This window comes from Apteryx mantelli, chromosome 2 (genome assembly GCF_036417845.1).
Source record: "Apteryx mantelli isolate bAptMan1 chromosome 2, bAptMan1.hap1, whole genome shotgun sequence".
Classification (NCBI taxonomy): Eukaryota; Metazoa; Chordata; class Aves; order Apterygiformes; family Apterygidae; genus Apteryx; species Apteryx mantelli.
Window position 1 is genome coordinate 4,833,882 of NC_089979.1, and position 24,064 is coordinate 4,857,945.

General features: G+C 42.4%; 1 protein-coding gene across 5 annotated transcripts in view; it reads left to right on the plus strand.

Annotated features, from left to right (window-relative positions):
* The window catches only part of PTK2 (protein tyrosine kinase 2), a 198,727-nt gene that overhangs the window by 74,815 nt on the left and 99,848 nt on the right, over positions 1 to 24,064 (plus strand). For 4 of the 5 annotated variants that reach the window (XM_067290110.1, XM_067290112.1, XM_067290114.1 and 1 more), the window contains one exon: positions 15,961 to 16,187. In XM_067290110.1, the coding sequence (XP_067146211.1) occupies positions 15,993 to 16,187 (195 nt within the window). In that variant the 5' untranslated portion in view covers positions 15,961 to 15,992. Of the gene's footprint in view, positions 1 to 15,960; positions 16,188 to 24,064 lie in introns of those variants that run through there. The other variant, XM_067290113.1, reaches the window with a different exon arrangement.

Here is a 24,064-nt window from a genome sequence, read left to right on the forward strand (position 1 = left end):
GGGAAAAAACCCTTTTCATGGGTATTTTGTTTTTGCTACAAAGTATAGAAAAGATGCAGTCTGTACAACTAAAGTTCTTGCTATAAATGTGCTTTTTTCTGTTTAACTGCAAGCATGAAATACATTTTTACAAGCGACTAGCATGGGACAGGAAAGAATTGTCATCTTCATTAACTGGCATACTAAATGAGCAATTACTGTTACACATGAATGAATCAGAATTTACCCTTTATTCTGAAGACCTTCTAAATATATAGTCTTAAAGTGAAAGACTGTTGGTTGGGGGCATGTTTTTACTGAAAGGGGGAGTAGAGCACAAAGTCTAAATTGAGTACGATGCTTTGTATTCCCATTTATTCCCATTTACTGTAACATCCTTCTGTATTCAGAACAAATCTTACTAACTCTTAGTCTCAAAAACTCGACGTTCATGTAGCTGGAACGTTGACGTGGCATCTACCCAAAGGAGCACCAGAGCAGTTAAGCGCGGTGTGTCCCAGGGGTTTGCCTGGTCTGTAATGTCCTGGGTCTGTGTGGTACAGGTGGAACAAAAAGGTTCAAGCGTGTCTGAAGCCTGACAAGCTCCACGTTTTGCTCTTTGCTTGCTTCTCCATTGATCGCCTCTCATCAGCATCCGTTGTTCCTCCCTTGTCTTCGACAAAAGAACGTAGTTGTGTTTTAATAGAGTTTTTTCCCGTTCGACTGTCCGTTGTCTGCTAAACTTGCTTCATCCACTCAGTGAAACGTCCTGCAGCTGGTTGAAATCTGCTGCAGTAGTGTTTGAGAGTCAAGATTCAAACAAACCCCGAGCTTCTGTTTAAACCACACCTTTCTTAGGAGGTTTACAAAATAGGTGGACATAGTTAGAGATTAGCTTTGCCCGTACTGCCGTTACTGTGCCAAGCCTATTTCAGCGTCCCTTTTTTCCATTCCACTTCATCGTTGTTGTTCTATCATCATGTGTTCAAATGGTTTCTGCCTGGAAAGTTGCTTCTTTTAAAAGCTAGTCTGGTACTTGCACCACCCTTTTAAATTTTGATGCCTAGCTGCAGATCTCCAGATAGTATCTCAGTACAGCTAAGCATCAGACATTCTGTTGATTTTGGTGCAAATTGTAGGTGCTTATCACCTTCTAGCTTCAGCCTTGTATCAGATACCAACCTTGTTTTATCTATCCTGTTCCCAGAAGTTTCATATTTTCTGCACCTGCCAAGTTATTGGAGTTTTGTATAAAAAGGTAAAATTAGCATCAGAACTGCCTACTCTGGTAGTAAACACTTTGCTCCTAAGCAAAGGCAAATTATCATCTCTTTGAGGAAACTAGGTATTCAGACAACTTTTTTTTTTTTCCTCTCAGACTGCGCCTTCAAGGCTTCAGGTTGCGCAGCGTCTAATCTTAACCAAAAGTCAGGAGGTGCATCAATTTTTAATAAGTTTCCAGAGATATGAAATTCCAATATATTTTGGGGTGTGTGCATAAGAAGATTTACCCGTGTATACGTAAGCTATATCCATGCGCCCAGCATTTCACAGTATACTTTCCATCCACTTCCTTCGCATTTTATGATACCATCAAAGTTGCACGTGGCCAGACATAGCATCAGATTGTGTTTTGCAGTTACTTGTGTCCCAGAAGAACACTGGGTGCCGTAGCAGTCTCGCTGGCCGGTTTGCAAGCACTGCAAACTCGGAAGTTGCTGGCCTACAAGATAAATTGCTTCCATTACTCTGCTAACAGGAGACACGAGAACATGCTTAGATTAATGACAAGCAATTAATTAATGTATTTCTGAGGTCTTACATGTAGTCTGTTGCATACCATGCTTTTGCATCTGTTATAGGATTAAAACTTCTATTTCAGCAAAGCTATTATTGCAAAAAGCTGTATTGTGAATAGTCATAACATAAGACCTTCTGTGCAGTTTCTTTTCTCTTTTGTTTACTCTGAAGAGTAAGGAATAGAGATGTAGATCCATCAGTGACCTCAAGAGCTCTTCAGCCTCTTGTTATTAAGGAGATGCACATAGGAGCTTCTTCGGTAGGACATGCAGTGGAAGGGGAGCCTTATTTCAACTGGAGGGAGGCTGGACTCTAATTTTGGGGCCTGCTGCTAAGCACGGTGAAAGTTAAGTCAGTCTGCTGTGATCATGTCCCTTATTCATGTCCTTCTTTCTTCTGGCAGCTCTGACCATCATGGGATATTTTTCTGAGCCATTTCAATGTGTTGGTGTTAAAAGATTCTTGGTCTCTTTTTCGCGTGTCCCCGTGTAGTTGGTCATACGTATCAAATCTGGGTACCAGGTAATAGTTGATAAATGATTTTAAAGGGAAAGGGAAAAAATAATATTGAAGTTGAAAATTACACTTGAGTTATAATATTTTAACCAAATTGTTTTTGTCGTCTTTGGCCATTAAGAGAGGCGAGTTCCTCCTCCTCTCCTATCAGTGCCCTGCCCTCCCTTCTCCCTTCCCCTTGCCCAGCTACTGAAAAATCATCAAATGCAATTTAATGGTTAGCATGAGAGGCTCAGAGCTGACGCTTTTGGACCACGAATAGTTCACGTGGCTGTATTAGGAAAAGCAATCTCACCAAAACACGACCCTTTCTACTCCTTCCGCGAGTGCAGACAAGAGTCTTACAGTTCAGAGCCTCAGAGGAAGATAGTTTCTAACTCCCACGGATTTTTTTCCCCTTTTTTTTCCCCTCCTCCTCTTCCTCCCCAAGGTGTAGGCCAACAAGAGCAGGGATCCGACACATCAGGCTGCTGCTGCCAAAACCGGGAAGCCTCCTCCCTGCTGCTGGCCGGATGCTTTGGCTGTTTACTTTGTGCCGGCTCCAGAGCTTCTTAGACCTCTCTCGGAGCCACTTCACCTCATTTAATTGGCGTAAAAAACTCAACGCAAAACCAGAAAAAAGAAGCCTGGACAGATTTTTCTGTCTTAACAAGTAAAAGCAGCTCAAGAAGGTGTTTGAGAAGCACCGGAAGGCCGCAGAAGGGAAGCGGGAGCCGAGTCGATGAGGAAGGGGGTGGCGAGCTCTCCAGCTTTGGCAGCAGCAAGGACAACTTGGGTTTGCTAGGCTACTGCAGCAGCCTGCAGGGACAACTTGGGCTTTGAGAAGCCACCTCAAACTTCTGGACAAGCATATTCTGTGGAAGTAATCGCGCGTCGATCCTGCTGTGCGCAGACATCGTGCTTCTCGCGGTCTGGGAACGCGGACTTGAGGGCTCCTTTATTGGTATTTGAATGTTAAACTGTACCTGGGAACTTGGGCGGCATTTGCAAAAGTATCTCACGCTGTTGAAAAAGCTCTGTGAAAGTACTGCATGAGCGATGGGCCCTTTTTAATTTCTATTTCTACAAATTCCTCTAAGGATCAGAATACGCAGTGTAGATTTTCTGATGCATTTGTAGATATGGTGATTTTTTTCCTATGATTCTTTAATTTCTGGTTTGCCTGTGCAAGAAAGTTGTCCAAGCTCTGTTATTTGGGCTGGCTATCTTGAGGGCTGCAATTGGGATTTTTCAAGGCAGAATATTAGCGCTTTTGCAGAGTACTGTGTTCCGTTGTTGAACATCAGTGACTTTTAACGTACAAATCTTAGTAATAATATGTACAAATCTTAGTAATAATATGTACAAATCTTAGTAATAATATGTGCTTGCGGTTTTCAAAGGTGAACTGTTGAGTGCTTTGAATTCCCCTGTCCATGGCTGATTTTATTGGCTCTAAACAAGTTAAAAATAGTTTAAAAGCGTGATGAAAAATGCCTCTCACAAGGAGGTTCTGTTCCTTGTTTTCAGTGGGATAACTGTACTCTGAAATACCTTTTTTTTTTTTTTTTTTTCCAATCGAAGTGGTGTTTGTTATTGCTTATCGTAACACTAGCCTGGAAGCTCTTGTACCCAGTCACTGGGGAGCAGAAGGAATTCAGTGGCAGCCCAGCTGAAGCCAGGCCGGTCTGTCACCTTCTCGAGCTACATCCAAACTAGCAAACGGGTTTATTTACGGAAAAAACTTTCTTTTTATTAACAGCTAGATAACCTTCGGCCCCAAACCATCAGCGTTGCTGTACACCTCTAACGGTAATGAGTGGGAAGAATATAACTTAACTGAATACTGGTTGTCAGAAATCAAACCGCCTCCTGTGTGAAGCCTTTCGTCTGAAACTAGTAAGAGATTAGTTTAATCAAGTCTCTAGCAGCTCTTATTAGAGGACATATGGCTCAGTTTATCCTGCCTCGCTCCTCGTGGGTTTTTCTAAACCTCGATGGAGCTCCCCTTGCCCTCCCAGCCTTTTCGGTCTCCCTTTACTCAGCTCAGTTACCCTGCTCGGGGCTTTCAGGACAGTCATTAAGATGTGGTGGAAACGCCGTGGACTTTTACTCTGATACGCCTTGAGGCTGGGTAGCGGAAACTTAAAAACCATAGTTTTCTGCTGGTGGAAATTGTATGATACTAAGGATGCTAAAGTGCTAGTTGCTGCCCCCTCTTTTAACAGTATCGAGTTAGAGGATTGCTCTTGCATGGCGAGTATACGTCAGCGTTTTAAGCACTTCGCGTTTAGCCCCCAACAAAAAGTTTTGCATGTCCTAATAGGGATTGAAGGAAGAGAGGATTGATAGGTCTATGTATAACACTGGTTTATGGAGGCATCTTGTTTATGTGACGTCAGCTTAATTTATTATCGCCGCCTGTTTCTGCTGATAGTTAGATTGTTGTGTACGAATAGCATACTTCATCACCGTGACATGGTGGTGAACTGATTTATGGCTTCCAGGGAAAAAAATAACTAGAACAAAAATGCACTGTAAAGCAGCAGTTTTATCATGATCAGAGTCTTTTTAGCACCTACGTACATTCAAATATATTATAATAACGATGCAACAAATTGTTGTGAAGGCAGTGGAACCTGCTCGCTTGAATTCTCCAGGCTTGCCTTTGTGGTCTGGCACGTGCTCAGAAAGGACGACTTGACTCCAGTCACCCCACGCGTCCTTTATGCCACCCTCGCCTGCCAAGGGGCAGCGCATGCCGGTGGCCTTGGACCTCCGCTGCGTTGATAAGCTGTTAGGTTTGTGCTCATTAGCTGGCGGATGGGCTGGCGGAGAATGCGTGAAGACTGAATTTTGCTACTGGTTTTCACAAAACTTGCAGCAGCTTCGTTTTCTGCCGTTTCTGACCCTCGTTCCAAGCAGTTGCTTTAATGGAAATAGGCTAAAATGCTTTGTGGCAAAGGCTGTGTTTTATTTACTGCACGTGGATTGTAAAGCTTAGTCTAGTTTTGATCCAGGCCCTCCCCTGCTGTTGGGGGAGGGGAGGGAGAGGAAAACATGGTGCTTCACTTATCCTGATCAAGTGTTCTTGAGATGTTCCCATGTGATAGAAAAGAACAAATTATATGATTTTGCTAAAAATCAGTCGCTTGGTAAGCAGTTGTCTTTGTCTGTCCCCACTGACTGCACACGGAGGAAACCCACGTTCTCAAATTATATCCTCTTCAGTCAGTTAAGTCACAGCTCTCCCTTAAAATCATGGATTCCTTATTTCTCAGGATAATGCAACTATTGAAGCCCAGAATGTCCAGAATATTAAACAAATGTTCCTTTTCTCTAGGTTCGGTAGTCCTGTGTTGGGTCGAGGTAAGGGCCTGGAGCATGCCTTTGAGGGGGGGGAGGAGATAACATCTTGGATATCATCTGTCCTCAACAGCTTTTCAGTGCTGATGGTGCTACTCAAAGACTTCAAGGAGCTTTCACTGGACAAGACACCCCCCCCCCCCCCCCCCCGTGAGGACCGTGAGCCTCCTAAGTATTAGGAAGAACAAAGCCAAAGAAATCCCCTCCCAGTAGTTGTGCAATTCACAGGCCAAAATTTAAAACCTCCCTGGTTTTGTGGGGAAAGCGTGGGGCTGGGAAGCTGTGCAAGAAAGCGTTTCCAGCCGCAGTGGGATCGTGCTGCTGACTGACATCCAACACTGAGAAGTGTCTCGGAGGCCAAGGGCAGAGGTCCTAGATAGTGTCAGCCCTACGCTGCCTCTGTGGCACGTGAGAAGGAGCCACGTGTGGTGGCAGCACTGGTGGAGCACACACAAATCCTGCCCCGCCACAACACGATATGGGAGCATTGGCATTGACTGCAGAAGGCTAAAGAGGGTCTTGATGCACTGTCTTGAGCAGATCAAGTGGTTTAGATTGCATCTTTAAGGCTGTTCCCAGGCCTTTACAAAAATCTTGAAACGGGCCATACCGTGTGTATCCATCCGCTCCTTGCTCGGCCAGCAAACTTCTTCCCCCGAGGGCTGACTTAATCATTACCCTGCAGGCTTGGACTTGTACCTGCTTTATGGTTGCGTCAGCATCTGAAGCCTGCAAGCCAGCAAAATGAAATAACCTGCTGATTTCTTATCAGGCATTATGCCTTTGACTTAAGTGTTAGATCAAGTGCCAAATGTGAGAAGGGACAGCTGCTGGTTTTGGACTAATTTGGCTAATTCTGTTTCGTGGTGTGACACTGTTGTTTAATGCAACAGATAAAAACTTGGGAAAAAATGCTTAGCTCAAGACTGGTGTGGCTGGCGTTCGGGTTCCCAAATGCAGCATGAAGATCTTCAGCAGCCAAGAGCTGTGATTTGTAAGGGGATTCAGGGAAAGGTCCTCTGCTCCTCACGATCACAAGGAGACACGTGGTACACACAGACTTCCCTGTGCAAATGACTGATTTTTATATGCAGATACACAGAAGCATCATCTCAAAAAAGCTAGAATCAGAAAAAGAAGGATTGCGCTTGCCCTACGTTAAACTACCATTCAGTTACTTGAATAAGAATCGCTTTGTATTTCATTTCTGTCTATAAAACAGGCTGTAATTACTGGCTTTGGAAAACACTTGAGCCAGAATAGGCTTAAGTACAACTTTTTACAGGTCATTGATTTTTGTAATAAGCCGTTGTCATGCAGCGCAGCAACGTGACTGCTGTCATGCCGCTCCTCTCCCTGCTCAAACGCGCCTTTTATCTGATGGTTTTGGTTTGCATGAGAAATAGGTGTGGAGAACACAAAGGCAGCTAAAACTGTATTAAAGCGAAGCAAAAATTGAGAGCCTGTGCAGCTGGTTGATTTAAAATACAGGACTGGGATGATGATATCAAAGAATAACCTAAAACTAGGAAAGGCAGGATTAAAGTCAAATGATACCAAAACACAAATATGTTAAGCTGCGATAATGCATAGCCAGAGTACCGTACTTCTTTCCTTAACTTCTTCTAATTCAGGCATTTCTAGTTCTTAATCTTCGAGAAGCACACCTGCATTATCGCTAATCCTAATACACTCTTTACTTTTAGTACTCTGGAAAGATCGTAATCACTCAGTGCTTCTATTTGCTGCTTTTAAAGCTGTTTAGAAGAAGATCTTATGGTATTTAGGGCCGCCATGAAGATGTATGCAGTGTGTGGTATTAGTGTTTACTTGGACTTCAGTGGTACCAAGTGAAGGTTCAGACTGCTGTTGAAAAACGAAGCAAGTATCTAGCTGGATATCTCGTACTAATTAAAGCATATATAGACACTAGTTTTCTTGTATTCCCAACACAATTGATGTTTCCTCATTATTAAATTTTTTTGTATTTAAAATAGAAATTGGTGCCAACTCCAAAGTGAGCTGCTGAGTAGCACAGAGTATGCACGACATTATGGTTAAAATTGGGTTACACTGAGTTTTTGGGGTATGTCGGGACTTAATCCTGTGAGCTGGTTCCATGAGAGAGAAGGGTGGGGTCTGTCTTGAATATTGCAAAATTAAGAAATGGCAAGACATCTTCATTAATTTGAGATACTACTGTACAGTACAAAATACTCATCCTTCAATAGCACTTAGCAAAAGTGGCGTGCGAGTGCTTAAGATAACCTGCCTCAGTAGCACCTCTCTATGGAATGCGCCCCTGTTAAAATTAATTTAGTGGATATATAAATTGATAAATTGATTTTTGCTGAGTGTGCTTGCCTTGAGTTTAACAGGCCTGAGATTGTCATGTTGCTTTGCGTCATGTGGATCTCGTAGATGTTTCCCCTGGATTCCTCTTTCATGCTCCCCCAAACGTTTAATCTCCTAGAACATTTATACAGCTGAAATTTTTTCCACGTTTGTAGCTTGCATTGCTAAGCTTATTTTGACTTTGCTTTGTATTATCTTTTCCCCTTGGCTTTCTAGTGTCTTTCTAAAATACTTAACTGTGTGTGAAGAAAGAAAGATTATAAATCTGTGCTTTGAACTGCATTGAGGCATTGAGTTAGTGCCCATCTTTAGGCAATATTCTGCAAACAAAGTGGTCAGCGAAACGGTCGGTAACAGACCATTGTTCCATTTTATATTGATATAGTAAAATATCCGATGTGTCCATTTGGGTTAAAATAGATATTGAGAGATCATTATTAAATGGCGTTAATGTGTCTCGCCAGGCTGTTTTATACTTTGGCCTGGAGGTCTTGATCAATGCTTTTGACTCCAGTTAATGTGTGTACAAAAGCTTTGGGGGAAGGAGGGAGGGATTAGGCAGGTAGAGGGGAAGAGAAAATATGTGCATTATTGGAAATGTTTGTAGAAGGTGTTAGTAAGAAGAGTGAATATAGTTGGAAGATGCCTAAGGTGGAGCACAGTGATTATTCCTTTGTCTTTTCCTTTGCTTTAGATAATCAGCGTTATCTGAAAGAACGATAACAAAAATAAACTCAGAAGAGAGTAAGCAGCCAGTTTCCAATGTGTCTCATGGAAATAGCTGAAATTACAAACTGTTTCTGAAGGCAAAAGTGAATATAAAAGAAAAACTACCCTTTCTCCTCTCTTTCCCTGTGTTTATCCCTAATTTGAAATTACAAACCTCATGGGTTTCTTCAAAGAAATGTTTCATCCTTAAATCCGTAACAAGATGTTAGCATCAGATAAGTGCGAAAGCAACCTCTGTTGCACCTTTAGCATGGTTGCTGCTTCTCTTTCCTGGGTCATGGACACGTTCTGCAGGTACCGCTTTTACCACTTGGGTCATTCCACCTTTCCGTTCTGTCTGAGCCTGTGGGAATGGGACTGTTGCCATAACCAGGCTTTCCATGTGTGCAGCTGTGCCATGCAATCATCAATGTGTGTTTAAATATGCATTGTTTGCTTAGAAGAAAAGTATTTTTGTAAGTGCCACTAAGAAGGATTTTAGGGAGTCATCCAACCTTGGGACTAAATCTTGTGGTTTAAAAAAAAAAAAAAAAAAAAAAGCATTTCTGGCGATGGCATACCAGAAGTCAGCAATGTGCAAAACTGTATGCAGACTGTACAAAATACAAGATTTATAGTGAGGAAAATGGTTTAAAATTGTACCTACCATCCGTACTTTCTGTGAGGTTGAGAAAGACAAGTCAATATTTGCATGGCAAGCTGCAGGAATATTTAGTAATAACTGTGAAAATGGATTGAGCTGTAAACTCATGAGGTGTTTACTGACTGACATGACATATCATGGATAACTAAGGAGTTTAAAGTGTGGATGAAATTCTTAATTTACAATCTGAAGCACCAGCTTGCAGAATAGCTGAGGTTGGATGGGACCTGTAATGATTGTCTAGTTCTTCTAGTCGTTCATTACTGAAGAGATTGAAGAGCATCAACCCCTGGAGTATGTCGGCAGTGACTGGCCTCCAGCTGGACTTTGTGCTGCTGATCACAACCCTTTGAGCCTGGCAGCTCAGCCCACTGTCCTTTCACCTAGCCCGTACTTCATCACTTTGTCAGAGAGGTGTCATGGGAGAGAGTGACATGGGAGACAGTGTCAAAAGTTTTGCTAAACTGAAGATAAACAACATCTGCTGCTCTCCCTTCATCTACCAAGCTAATCATTTTGTCATAGAAGACTATCAAGTACATCAGGCAAGATGTCCCTTTCGTAAATCCATGCTGACTATTCCCAATTGCCTTCTTGTCCTTCATATGTTTGAAAATGGTCCTCCTTCTGGGTCCTTTGTCTGGGTCCTCCTTCTTGAAGATAGGGTGACACTTGCTTTCTTCCAGTCCTCAGGAACCATCCCCCAATCGCCATTTTCTATCAAAGATAATGGAGAGTGGCTTCGCAAGGACATCTGTTGGCCCTCACGGGTGCATCCCAGCAGGTCCCACAGACTTGTGTATATCCAGTCTGTTTGAACGTTCCCTGACCTGATCTTCCTCTACTGAGGGTAAGTCTTCCTTGCTGCAGACTTTCCCACTGGTCTCATGGTCCTGGGGTTTCTGAAGGCAAATCTTACCCATAAAGGCTGAGGTGAAGAAGTTGTTGAGTACCTCAGCCTTTTCCAGGTCCCTTGCCCCATTTGGCAGCAGGCGCACGTTTTCCCTAGTCTTCCTTGTGCAGCTGTACTAGAAGAAGTCTTTCTCATTGCCCTTAATGTCCCTCACCAGATTCAGCTCCAGGGGGTTTGGCTTCCCCAACCCCGTCCCTGCATGCTTGGCCAGTGTCTCTCTGTGTCCCTCCTGGGTGACCTGGCCGGGCCTTCCACCTCTGGTATTTTTCCCTCGTATTTTTGTGTTTAGCCGGGAGCTGATCATCCAGGCAGGCCTCCTGCCACCTTTGCTTTGCTTCGTGCATGTTGGCATGGACCATGCTTGAGCTTGGAGGGAGTGATCACTGAAAACAAATGAAATCATCTAATGTGGTTTCTTTCCGGTACTTGCTGAGAAGACAGTTCATCTTCAAGTCTGAGAAATTAATGAATTTGTGATATCTCCTGGCGTGCTGTGTCCATGTTTTATTGCATTCAAACGTAGGGAAGGAAGCTAACTTGGGATGTCTTATTTGGTCAAGCAGCATTGCTTGCTGAGGCTGCAAGTAACCCAGAGGGGTTTGTTGCTTTTAGTAACTTCAGGTATTTTAGAAATATGAAAATGCTTCAGAGTTTAAGTGATGTAGAATTTTTACACTCGGACCGGAGAAAGAAATGAAGCCTGCATTTTGATTGTGTTTGTGCAGGAGGTAGTGATTAGATTCTTACGGGAGGAATTAGCTTCAAAATTTTGAAGCAAGATGGAGCAGGTTATTCTGTGGAAATGTGGCCTAGCAGGGACTTTATCTCACAGATATACATGCTTTCAGGCCTGAGATAGGAATCAGAATATGGAGATTCAGCAACATTATAAAACTTCGTGATGTCTAGAAAAGGCAACATGAAGTTACCGTGTGAGTAACAGCAGCTTGGTTCAGTGTTGCATGAACATGTTCACACCTTGTTGTTGGCCATCTGCCATCGCTAGTATGAGGGGCTTTTTTTTTTCTGTTTTCAATTTATTGTTAATTTGCTAATACTGAAGACATTATTATTGGCACTGGAGTGCCTTATGAGATTAGGATGACTTCATTATAAGTTTATTAATCACTTTTAAAATTAATTGATTTAAATGTCTTTTATGGGTTTTTTTTTTGAGTGTCTCATTACTGGAAGTTATTTAGTTTCAAAGTACTGAGAGCTGGTAGTGAAATATGAGACTGAGCTTTGATTGTTTGTACTAAGTGAGGAGTCATAATATGGACTTTGTTCCTGACGTATCTACAGGCTATGGGGAATACGCAGTGCTTGTAAGAAGAAATACCTCAGATAACCAGTTTTTATACAACTTTCCCAGTGTATCTGGTGCCTGAATAAAGAAAATGGCAATGAATCAAAAAACAAATTGTATCTTAAAAAAAAAGGGGGGGGGAGAAAAAGGAGCAGGAAGAACAGTGAGAAGTGCTTTCTTGTATTGTATTTGATTTGAGAAGCTAAGTACAGCGTTGCTATTAAAAACGAACAAACCCTAAAATACCTTTTAACCTCATAAATTGTCTGAATAATGATATGCATCATTAGTCTGGCAGCAACTGCAACATCTTAGCAGAGCCACTAAGTATCAGTGGGCCGGGAGCTCTGCAGTTTGGTTCCCCCCCTCCATTCCTCTCTCCCAACCCTCTAACAACTCTTCATAGTATTGAGAAATACAAACGTATTTCATAAAGCTTGAGAATTTGGGAGCGGTAGGCTTTACTCCTGACAGCTCAAAGGGATGGTTGGCACACAGCTTTGCGTACAAACAGGTTGGACTAGACTTGATTTTAGACCATCAGTCTTAATGTTCCCCTGTTCTTTAAGCACCACAATATCCAATAAAATACTGCAGAGCTAAGTCTTCATGCAGAATTAAGTCTCCACATGCACTGTAGCATGTTTCTGCTCTGTAATAGCATACTGCTTGTCTGTTCTAATACCAAGAGGTCTAAATCTGGTCTATTAAACTGAGATCTCTAATGGCAGTATTACAAACCAGTCTGGTTTGAATTTAGAAGAGCTCAAGTAAGCATTCTGGTTGTGTAGTCTTACCTTTTTTTATAACTTAAAATAACCAACCCGATCTCGTAAAATAGTTGTTTAGCTATGCTTGCCTCAATATCAACTATGCCTCACAAATTTTTGGCCTAGGGCAGTTTTACAGTCACGTTATAAACTCGAGAACAGGGGCTGGTTTAATGGAGATGTTAATAGGTTCATAACCAGAGATATGGCCTGTGTTCCTGTAATTTTAGAGCTATCAAATTTATTGCTATTTTGGTACCTCATAAAGTAAACATTGGGATTTGTAAAAGAGGTTGTAAGGAATCCAAAGTTGATTGAATTTTGAAGAAAAACTTGCTTTTGTAATTTTGAGCTGGAGAATATTTTAAACAGCTCTATGCTGTGAGATCTTTGGTGCTCAGTTGTTTTCAAAGTTGAAAACTGACAGTACTCTCTACCCGGTCTTGTCCATCTGATGCTTGATCCTGGATTTTTCCCTCAATGCGGTGAATATATGGAGCTCTTCTATGCAAAAATTAGCTCTGTATTAGTATTTTGCCTGTCCACTGGAATTATGCTGGTTAAGAGGACCCTGTATATGGCAACTGATGTCTTTCATCACTTTTCCATTTGCTGTTCCCAAGGGGTGTAGATTGTCCATAATAAATCTGTGGTCAGGCATTTTTCTAAAAGCTCATTTCTACACTTCCATGTCACTTTTCTCCCTGCTTTTTCTGCCAAGTAATACTTGATGAACACACAAATTATGTTGATGGCATACTATGAATTAGTATTAAAACGCAGGCTTTCTTTTATTCCTCCTTTACTACAAAATTCTTTGTGTTGCTTTGGTCTGTGGCAAAATTTTCCACCAGTTGCATGTTTCCCTTTTTACTATAGACTTTGAGATAGGGTTGTTTGTTTTGAAGGAGGCAGAACTTTGTGGAGAAGGCTTAAAAGCAGCCTAAGTTTGAGATGAAAATTCCCATTTAACTGCTGCTAGTTGCCGTATTGGGTGCAGATAGGACCTGATCTAAGGGAATGGCCTAACGAAGCTCCCTGTCCTCCAACCATTTAGTTTCACAATGGCTATTTTAATGTCACGGAGAGGAGCCTCGCAGGAAAAGGAATGCGCATGTAAGGTCGTCTTGTGTCGGTATTACTCTGCCGTGGGGAAGGTTTACATACGTGCTTCAACTTTCTAGCCAAGGATTATATGAAAACAGTTTGCATGCTTTTTTAGAGAAGACAACTCAAGACTAACTTTGTTAGAGGCTTCCCTGTGTTTTCTGGTCTGTATCTGATGGTGTAGAAGAGGTTTTAAGGTGAGTGTAAGATTAGCTTAAAAGTATTAAGCCAATCAGTTGTGAGAACGGAGAACAATAAAACTAGGTGCAAAAGCTGTAATAGTTTATTGAATTTTCGGTCACAGAGGCAGCTGAGGGTTTTGAACAAGGTAGCAGGCAGGTCCCCCAAGGGCTAGGTGCTGGGAGGGTGTTTGGGAGAATCACAGAATGGTTGAGGTTGGAAGGGACCTCTGGAGATCATCTAGTCCAACCCCCCTGCTCAAGCAGGGTCACCTAGAGCATGTTGCACAGGATCACGTCCAGGTGGCTTTTGAATATCCCCAGAGAAGGAGACTCCACCACCTCTCTGGACAACCTGCTCCAGTGCTCTGTCACCCTCACAGTGAAGAAGTTTTTCCTCATGTTCAGATGGAATTGTCTGTGTTTCAGTTTGTGCCCGTTGCCTCGCATCCTGTCGCTGGGCACCACTGAAAAGAGTCTGGTCCCATCCTCTTGACACCCTCCCTTCAGATACTTGTACACATTGATAAGATCTCCTCTCAGCCTTCTCTTCTCCAGGCTGAAGAGTCCCAGCTCCCTGTCTTTCTTCATAAGAGAGATGCTCCAGTCCCTTCATCATCTCAGTACTCCAGATGTGGCCTCACCAGGTCTGAGTAGAGGGGGAGAATCACCTCCCTTGACCTGCTGGCAACACTCTTCCTGATGCACCCCAGGATCCCATTGGCCTTCTTGGCCACAAGGGCACATTGCTGCCTCATGCTTAACTTGGTGTCCACCAGCACTCCCAGGTCCTTCTCGGCAGAGCTGCTTTCCAGCAGGTCAGCCCCCAACCTGTACTGCTGCATGGGGTTATTCCTCCCTAGATGAAGGACCCCGCACTTGCCTTTGCTGAACTTCATGAGGTTAACAACACCCAGTGCTGCCAGTCTTGAATTCTTACAGTTCTGCTGGACGGATAGTATTCAGTTGTTTATTCAAGAGGTGCAGACATACCACACGTACAGGCTCTTTTTTTCCTGTTTATCATTTTACTGTGGGTATGGATTATGTAGGCACTTAACATTGCATTATGCTTAAAAGTCCTGTTTCATCCTCCAGTAAATGATGTTATCTACGTTTCCAGCCAGGATATTAACAGTGCTGAATTCCTGCTGTCTAGGCCCTCCGTGGGGTTTGACGTTGCTGGTAACCTTGCATAATGGCTAGCTGCTGCTGGAAGGGGAAAGGTCTGTCTCCTGCCCCTGGCCACCCACTTCTCCTTCTCTGGCTCTGGGCCTGCCTGACCTCCGTGGGGAGCTAACTCAGGGAGCTAGAAACCCTGGTGCTCTTGGCTGAGACCCATCAGCTAGGAACGGAGCCTGGTGGTTCTTTGCTTGTCTGAGCTAGCGGCCTGGAATGATTCTTGCGGCTGCGTCAGGAAGGCACAATGTCTTGTTTTCTCTCTCGTAGTACATTAATTTCTCACACACCATCAGCTCACGGTTGATTAATTTGCAGCCATAACCTAGAGGCAACAATTTTTTTTTCTTTGAGATGCACGGATCACTCCAGGAGTCTGCCTTTTGCCACCAGACTTGGAAATCACTTGGAAACCAGGCTAGTAAATAATAAAACTAGCCACTTAGTTCATGGGAGTAGGGACAGTGATGTCCCTAGTGGTTCCTTGTTAGCTTCTGATGGAAGAATGAATTTCTGCATGGCTCCGAATAGATTGAGTCGCACTGGCTTTCAAAACAACCCAAAATGAGTGATTTGAGAGTGTCCCAGCCTTAAGCAGGAGAGCCTAATGTTGGCGTGCTGCGTTTTTGTGCAGAGCTTCAATTTGGTGATTGCTCTGTCAGGGTTTCCACATGCTGGTCTTTGGGGCACCGCAAGGCGGACCGAGAGATCTCCTGGGATGCAAACTCCTGTTAAAACTGGAAAGCACTAACTAGTTCAGTCAAAATGAACCTTGGACATGGGTGGATGGCTCGTTAAACTGAATGGCTCTGAACCGTTGGGTCTCAGAGGCTTTGGGGAAGAGCTGGGTTAAGACATGAAGAAAATAAAGGAGGAAGTCTTGCCTGAGAAGCAATGTCACATCGTTTGGATAGGGATGACTTGCTTAAAAAGACACTAGCGATTTCTCTGGTGGTAATCCTGTTAAATTTTTGTATGTATGTAGATGTGTAGCTATTTTAGTAGGGGGCTCCAAAAGAGCAATCAACTGTCACTTAAAAATGAGTCTTTTAGGATTGCCAATAAATACTTTGTATGAATCAGTGTAAGATTTAGGTGTAACTAAAGTTAATTTGTTTTTTGTTTCCCTTTCCTAGAATATGACAGATACCTAGCATCTAGCAAAACCATGGCAGCAGCTTACCTCGATCCGAACTTGAATCACACGCCAAGTTCAAGTGCAAAGACGCACCTCAGTACTGGGATGGAGCGTTCCCCGGGGACCATGGAACGAGTCTTAAAGGTCTTTCACTACTTTGAAAATAGCAGTGAACCAACAACGTGGGCCAGCATTATCCGGCATGGAGATGCTACTGATGTCCGAGTAAGTCTGTTTTCAGCATTCTCAGGCCATCTTTAGGCTACATGTTAACTACATGCTCCAAAAGTATGAGGTAAAAGTTTGGAAACAAAGCAGCGTAGATGTTTTGCAGTTTATTTTAAAAGAATCTTTGTCATATCCCGTGAATAATTTCAGAAAAAGCTTTAAGTGATACTTTCTTTAAGAAAAATCAGATGTATGTATTATGTATTACCTTAAAGTAATATCAGAACTCTTCTCGTTTTTGCAGAGTTGAGACTTTACATTCAGGAAACGTTATCAGTCTAGACTCCACTGCTGATTTATGTCAGATGACTTTTACCACTTTATACTCCCCAAAAGCCTGTGTGGCGCTTTGTGGCGTGCGCATGTGTGTAAGCTCAGAGAGGTGGTCCATTAAACTACTCTTTTCTTGTGTGTAACCCCAAACTTACTGTTTTAAAACAAACAAATAAATAAATGAGTCTTGTGCCCCATGCCAGTGTGGGGAAATGGCACTGAAGTTGCTACTGCAGACCCTGTTCCCACTTGGTCTTTCTGTTTGTGCAGTGTGGTCCTTCTGTTAATCTGCCCAAAAACCAGGGTTGAGTTTGTTTTAAGAAGAACTTTAAGGTATCTGTAGTCTTAGAGATATGTGGAAACATATGTGTGCATGAAAGTACAGTATCTGTTCTGAAGAGGGAAGCTGAGCAGCTCTGTGTGGAAGGTGTAGGGCAGAAATCTAATGTCAAGGCCCTTACTGACCATTTACTACACTTACTCTTTTCATTTTTTGAGGTCTTATGGTAGGTAAACTGAAATGAAGCAGGAAGGGGCTCATGTCAACATGTCAAGTGTTTTTAAAACTTTCTGGTTCACTCGTTTTTAATTATCCCCCAAGAGCAGAACTTTGAGTGATGGGACGTGGTGGTGGGGGGTCGATTTTTCTCTGTAAGGTTCTCCCTGCAGAAGTAGATTCCCATCTGCTTATTCCTTTCAACACTGGTATTGTCTGTACAGTACCTCACACTGCACTTTAAGGACATAATTCTGATCTGCTGAAAGGAGGGAGTAATCAGAGTTCAGGAGATCCGTTGTCTCTTCCTGACCACTGCAAGAGAAAACTAATGAGAAAGCCTAAGGGGTCTTGAATGTTTTCTCTTTCTTTCCTACTGTTTATTTTCTAGCATCACTGTGTATGAAGAGAATTAACAGCATTCCTAAGTGGAGTAAATCTTGTGAAATTCAAGGATTTTCTTTGGGGACTATCAGAAAATCTGCTTCTTGTCAGTTTAATAAGCTCACATCTATGTTTAGGGATGTCTTGGTGAGTGGAGAAGTTGCACCTCTGTACAAGAATCGGAATTTTTGTTACCGATACACATACATGTATTTTCCATGGAGTAGGGATTTTTGAGTGCCACTTAAAATATCTTTGATCCCTGACTTCAGTATGTTGGTTTCATATAACCTATGTGATTGATTCATTTGATATAGAAATGTATCGCTGGGTACAAGGGAAGGAAAAGTAGGTCTCTGGGTGTCTTTAAGCTTATTTGCAAGCATCTGCTGTGGAAGTATGTCCAAGAATTTTTATATAGTCCTTTAAATTGAGGTTATCGGTCTTTCCAAAGAAATATCTAGAAACTTCGAAAACAAAAGCAGAGATTACATCTCTGGTTTCTCCAACTCAAAAATACCTGTGGTTATGGGCTTTTAGGATCTGAAACTTGCTCTCCCTGTAAGAAATTCAGTGCTGAGTTCAATTTGCAGAGTTATACACTGTTGTTTAAAGCACAGACTTCTTGGAATTTTTGTAAAAACTGGATCAAAAGAACAGACAAACAGCAGTTATTTGAGGCTTGCCTTAATTTTTAGTTTGCCCATTTATATATGCCCATTTATAACTGATTTATTTGGATATTTGTTTCTAAAAGTAGCATTTTTCTTTTTTTGTACTGATCTGTTTTCCTAAAAAAGAAGAATGTACTTTGGGCAAGGGTCATGGTTATACTTTATTCTTGAAGTTAAAGGATTTTTTTTTTTTAATTTTATTTTGTGAAAATGGTACAATGACTGCTGAAATGTGCAGGTACTTCATGGTAATGATCTAGCCCTGATGTATCACCATGTCTTGACACTTATTTTAGAAACAGTAAACTGTCGCTGGAGAACAAGTCCACATTCCTTTGAAATGACTGCTGTTACACCGAGCTGAATAATTTAAAATGAAAATAACCTTTAAGGTTTTTATGCCTTAGATTGTCTCTCCGTTTTGTGGAGGAGGTGGTCTGCAGCAGAGCTTTCATTTCTTCTGAATTAAGATCCAGAAAGGTGATTGGTGCTGGTTTGGGGTTTTAGCTTGTTTCCAAGGAGCTCTTTAAGCATATTCAGTGGTAGACGCCTTTGAAACAGCTCTGCAATTAAAAAAGAAATAAAAAGTTATTTTCAAGTCTTCTCACTGGTTAGTATGGCTTCTGGGATCATAGCCGAGGAACCTTTCCAGTTTTCAAAGGAAGTCTGACTTGGGCTGAAATCTCCAGACTGGCCTATTAAAGGTATTTCTGCTGTTAAAGCAGAGGACTTTGTGGAAAGTACTTATACCAAGGGAAAGTAAGGATGATATTTTCTTTCCTGGTTTCTCATATTTCCTTAACCTAACATCTTGTATTTTTAGCCAAGTCAAGTTCGCCTTTGTCAATGGAAAGGTTGTGTTTAACGGTCCAAGACCTCGGAAAAGGACTTATGTTTTTTACTCTTCTTTCCCCAAAATATGTATATATTTAAAGTTCCCTTGTAATTTCCAAAAAGCAGAGTGGAAACGGTGCTTTTTCCACTCTTCAGTGATAGACATCATACATGAATCCTTGATCATGAGGGGAAGCCCTTTTAATGAATAGACTAATGCCTGTTGCTAGCTCTGTTAAACAGAATCTAGCCTTCTGTAGGATTATCCCTAAGCGGCTAGACTAAAAGTACCATATCCTTGCTGTTTGTCTTGAAATGTCTGTGGCCAGGCTGGGCTTTGCTTCAGTGGGATCTTCCTGGCTGTGGACCTCTTTTTTCTGGGTGGATTTAGTCCCTCGGAGAAAGCTGTCTCCTGAGGGGTGAGAGTCTGTATTCTGCGAAGGATTCAGGAGCAGCTTTTCAGTTCTTGGAAATACATTTTTGGTTTTCAAGAGCTGGCACGCTCTCTTTATCCCCTTCCTTTCCTTGGTGTCACGCTAGGGACGTACTTCATTTAAAATATATATATATATATATATATATATATATATATATAAAAAAAATGTACAAACACTATTCTCCTGTGAATGCCTATATAGCCATGCGTGTGCCAGAGAAAGAAAGGATCTTTGTCTTCGCCATTTATCTTAGTACATCTTCATTTGGAGGTGTTGTCTACAGAGGAGGCTCTGCAGGGGTTTGGGAGGAGGTTGAGCTTGCTCTGCCCTGTCTCCAGCCTTGGCTGTGGCATGCGAGGAGGTGGGTGCCCTGAGGGAATTTCTTTGGTCTCGAGCACCCGCGAATGGAGACAGTGTCGGTGCATCCCGATCAGCAATGACAAGTAAATAACCTTTCTTTTTCCAGAAGATGTGATCGAAGCAGAATTAGGACGACCATATTTCTTAGATAAACAAAGGCGCAATTGACATTTAGCAGATTTTTATTATTATTATGAGAAAACAAACATTTGAAAACTCTGCGTGAGCCCCATCTAGGTGGCTGACACTGAAGTGTTGTTCTGCTCCGTGGTCCACATCCCCGCTGCAGAGGTGCCTAGTTTGCATCCGCTATACCTTCTTCTAAGCTTACAGCCTTCAAAACTGATTGCTGATTCTTAAATAGTAGTTGTGAGAAGCAAAGATGTGTGTAGTAGTAACAACCAGAAATCTCAGACCACGTTATTGTCAGGTATACATTACATCTTGCTTCTTATACAGGTCTGTTTTTTTCCAATTTTGTAAGACCAGCTGAGTGAGATGTACACTGGATAGATAACAGTAAAACTTTTGGTGGTCCATGCTGTCCTTATTTCTGGAGTTACGGAGTGGTACGATCAGAAGTCTTCAGTAAATAAAGATACTTTGGCCATGGCTCATTTAGCCTGCTCATGATGAAGATGCCTTTTCCTCACTCTTCTATGCAGTACCACCCAAAATGTTGGCCTCTTTAAAGCTGGCAGAATGAGAACTCAAAAAGCTAAGGTAAAAAGGAGGAGCATCCTTAACTAAGGATGAGGATATATCTAACTTGATGGACCTGAAAAAGTTTCTGAAGTCAAGGAGTATGCCATAGTTGTGTCCCGTTCCTGGAACAGAGTAAACGTCCAGAGCAAATTCTTCAGTTTCCTTATCCAGCTGCTGAAACTTATTTTCCGCAGAGAGAAAGCCTAGGTGCATGGTTGGAACAGTTGTGTATTCCAAGCAGTTCCATAATTTGAGCTTTTTAGAAAGAGAAGGACTTAAAGCATGTTCAGTCGAGACATCACTAAAGCAGTTTATTAAGCTGCCTCACTGTGTTAGTATTTGTTTCTTGCTTTTTCTTGTTTGCCTCTCCCTTTTGATCCGTATCCTGTTTTTATGTTCCCAAACCACTGGCAACTTCTATTTCTTAGTCTCTCCTACGGCATTTGTATTTCATTCTGTTTTGGCTAGCAGTGTTTCCTTTCTGTCCAAGTCTGCCTGCATTAGACCCGTAAGTTGTTTTGGGGGTATTTCTGCACTGTGGATTGTTGCTGTGCTTTACCCAGCACTACAGGAGACCTCACAATTTGATCTGGAGATACAGTTCCCGGTAAGGCTTTGGTGCAAAGGTCTACAACTCTTAAGTGATATCCTAGTCAGACGAGCATTTCTTTTGGCAGCAGTGCCAGCTTCCTTCTCACTGCTTGGGTTTTTTTCCTGCTGCCACCTTAGTTGTTGGCACAGGTGGTGTGACTGTTTGGCAAACTCGGTCCAGGTTAATTTTAACCTTTCTTTTTGATTTTTTTTTTTTTTTTTAAACCCAGATCAGTTCCGCAGTCTTGTTAACTGCGTGGCCTTGCAGACTGACACAAATGTGAGAAGAAGGGAAAGGCCTGTTTGTGCTGGCGCTACTCAGGCTTGCAGTGATACTGCACCATCAGTGAATAGGCTATTAAGGAGCAGTATGGTGCATCTGTCATCATCCATGGAAATACTCCTGGTTTCCTTCTACATCTAAAGCAGGATATTTTCTGTCTTCGTGAAGGGCCAAAAGGGATTTAAAGGCGTGCCAGTCTAACCTTAGTCCCTGAGAAGTTTATTCTCATGTTCTAGCAATGATTCCACCTACTCAGCCCTACCTCTGTCTTCCAAGCATTTCCCCTGTTTCAAACCCATCTTGTTTTTACCTGATATCTGGACAAAAGGTAGCAGATGCTGTGGCTAGCTCAGTGCAGAGCCAGTCTAGATGATACTGATTCTGACTGACTACTAGGCTGTCACCACCACATTCGGATAGCCAGAAGCTGAACACGCTGCTGAGTGGGTCAGATATGCTTTATTGCTTCTTGGTTTCTCCTAAAACAAGCAAATTGCTTGAAGAGTTATGGGAAATTGGGCGTGTTGTAGGACTGTTCTGGTATGTCTGCTGCTAGCTGTGAAGGACGATGTCAATCTATTAGACAGTAGAACTTATCTACTAGATTTTTCTTTTAAAATGGATCCTTTTGATAATGTACTACTTGGGTAGGGGATTGGTCACACAGAGTTCTTCTGTAGTCAATGGAAAGGGCCTGTGAACACTAGCAGGACTCAAAACTGTGCCAAATGTGATTTTTTTGGATGATACAAGTGTGCTGTATACACAGTGGCTAGATTTCAGACTCTTAATTTCTACGTATGTGCAATAATATATCTGCTTTGAGACAGTGGAACTGTGTGGTAGGAGCAGCAGCAGACTCGGTAATGCACTGGCTTCTCCCATTAATTACATATGGGGAAATGTATGAAATCATTCCTGATCTAGTAAAAGAGCTAGCAAACAGGTGCCATTTACAGGTTTTTCCCTCTTCTGTGCTGCATGCCTCCACGGATTGCGCTGGATGACAGGGCAGCGTTGTGTTGTTAGTGAATCTGTGCCTCACTTCTAAAATCTTGAAAAAAGGTATCAAGAACACAGAACTATAGACTTGCGTGTGTAAGCAGCATGAAAAAGAAGGCGTACTGCACCGTGATCATCAGACTAATTAGACAAAAATAGCTTTAGTCGTTAGAATACCTGTTTTATTTGTGCAAAATATTCTGATATCCTTGGATGACAGAGGCATGCAAAATAATTTTCTAAAAGCAGTATAAATAGCCCTTTGACATTTTACTGAAAATATCACCTAGATCTACAAATGTGGCCTTCAAGTCAACAGGACTTTTACTGCATTAGAATCTAACCATATAGGACTGGATCCAAGGAAGCGCTTAGACTTTGCAAGTGCAACTGAGGATAGGGTTTAACAGTGCAGTTAAGACTTTATAATTTGGATTAATCTAACCTAGACCTTCTCCCTGACCCTCTTCTAGGCACAACTCCCTGCTGTTTCTCTTCTGTTTCTCATTAGACTCCGCAGTGAGTTCTGGAAGTTAACCTTCCAGAAAACTAAACTTATTGTAAATGTTTAAAACGATGTTCTGCTGGTTGAAGAAGCTGGAGCAGTGTGCAGTAGCACCAGAAGAGCGCTAAGTCAGCGGAGAGGGTTGGAGAGCATGGCCATGCCTGCTCCCTGGTTGTCAACGCTGTCCGGTTGTGGGCAGAGGTTCTCTGTTGAATTGGGCCATGGCATGGAGGGACTCTTTTGGGTGACTGACCTATGTATGGCTTCAAGTGCAAGAGAGATGCTGAGGCACTTATTGCTCTGTTGTCCTAGCTGATGGTGTCTCTGGGCTGGCACGATGACAATATCCTAGGCACCTTGATAGCGTGGTTTCGGGCTGTAGTTTCAAAATATACCTGGCTGGGCTTCACTGGGGGAGTTCTTGCTCAGCTGGGTCAGTTCCCTGGTCTAGTTTGTCATGTCATATGTGAGCGTGTGCTGGATTAGTGCAGGAGGGAGATGGATAGCAAACATGAGAAGAGGAGGGATGTGGGCTTTGATCTTTCAGTGCTGTCAGAGGACAGCTTGAATTTTGGTGTTGTGAAGTGACTCCAGAGTTCTGCTTCATGGAAATTTTGAATCTAACTTGCGTCGGGGCTTTGTTGTTTACTTCTGTTCAGCTCCTCATTTAAATGTCTTACCAGGAGTAGTAATACTTACTGCATAAATATTTGACATATTTGAAGTGCTTCCCAAGCATTAACGCTGTGTCCCTATGTAGGAGAAGTTACCTGAAGACTTTTTCTAGTGCAGGAGACTTTCTCCTTTCTACTAAATGGGGAAATTAGGTTGGCAGTCACCCTGGGAGTATGTTATTCCAACTTCAATTTATTCATAGCAGCACATCAGCTTTGTTAATTTACAAGCAAGCAATTCGTTTCCACTCATTTGCAGAAGCACGAAATATTGCTGATACATGTCCAGGATAATCCGAGCCTTTCTCCAGTCTGTCTTGATTTTCTAGAGCCTCCTAACTACTGTAGGTGTTCTTTCTATTTTTGGACACTTTCTCCTTCTAATTTGGGACAAATATCAGCCTATTGGGCAAATTGGCTGTGTTGAATATCTTTTTGGACAAATTAGTAACAAGCAGGATTTCTAGCGTAAGACTCGGAGACACTGTGATGAATTTGAGGTCACAAAGTTGTAATCAAGGTCGAAACCTCCCTGCTCCTTACCTGTTTTTTCACTCAATAGAGCATTCGATGAGCGTCGCGAGCCGAGGGGCTGCTCGGAGCTGAGTGCGGAGCGTTTTCAGGTTTCTTTGGCTCTGGTTTCAGGTAGAAGGTTG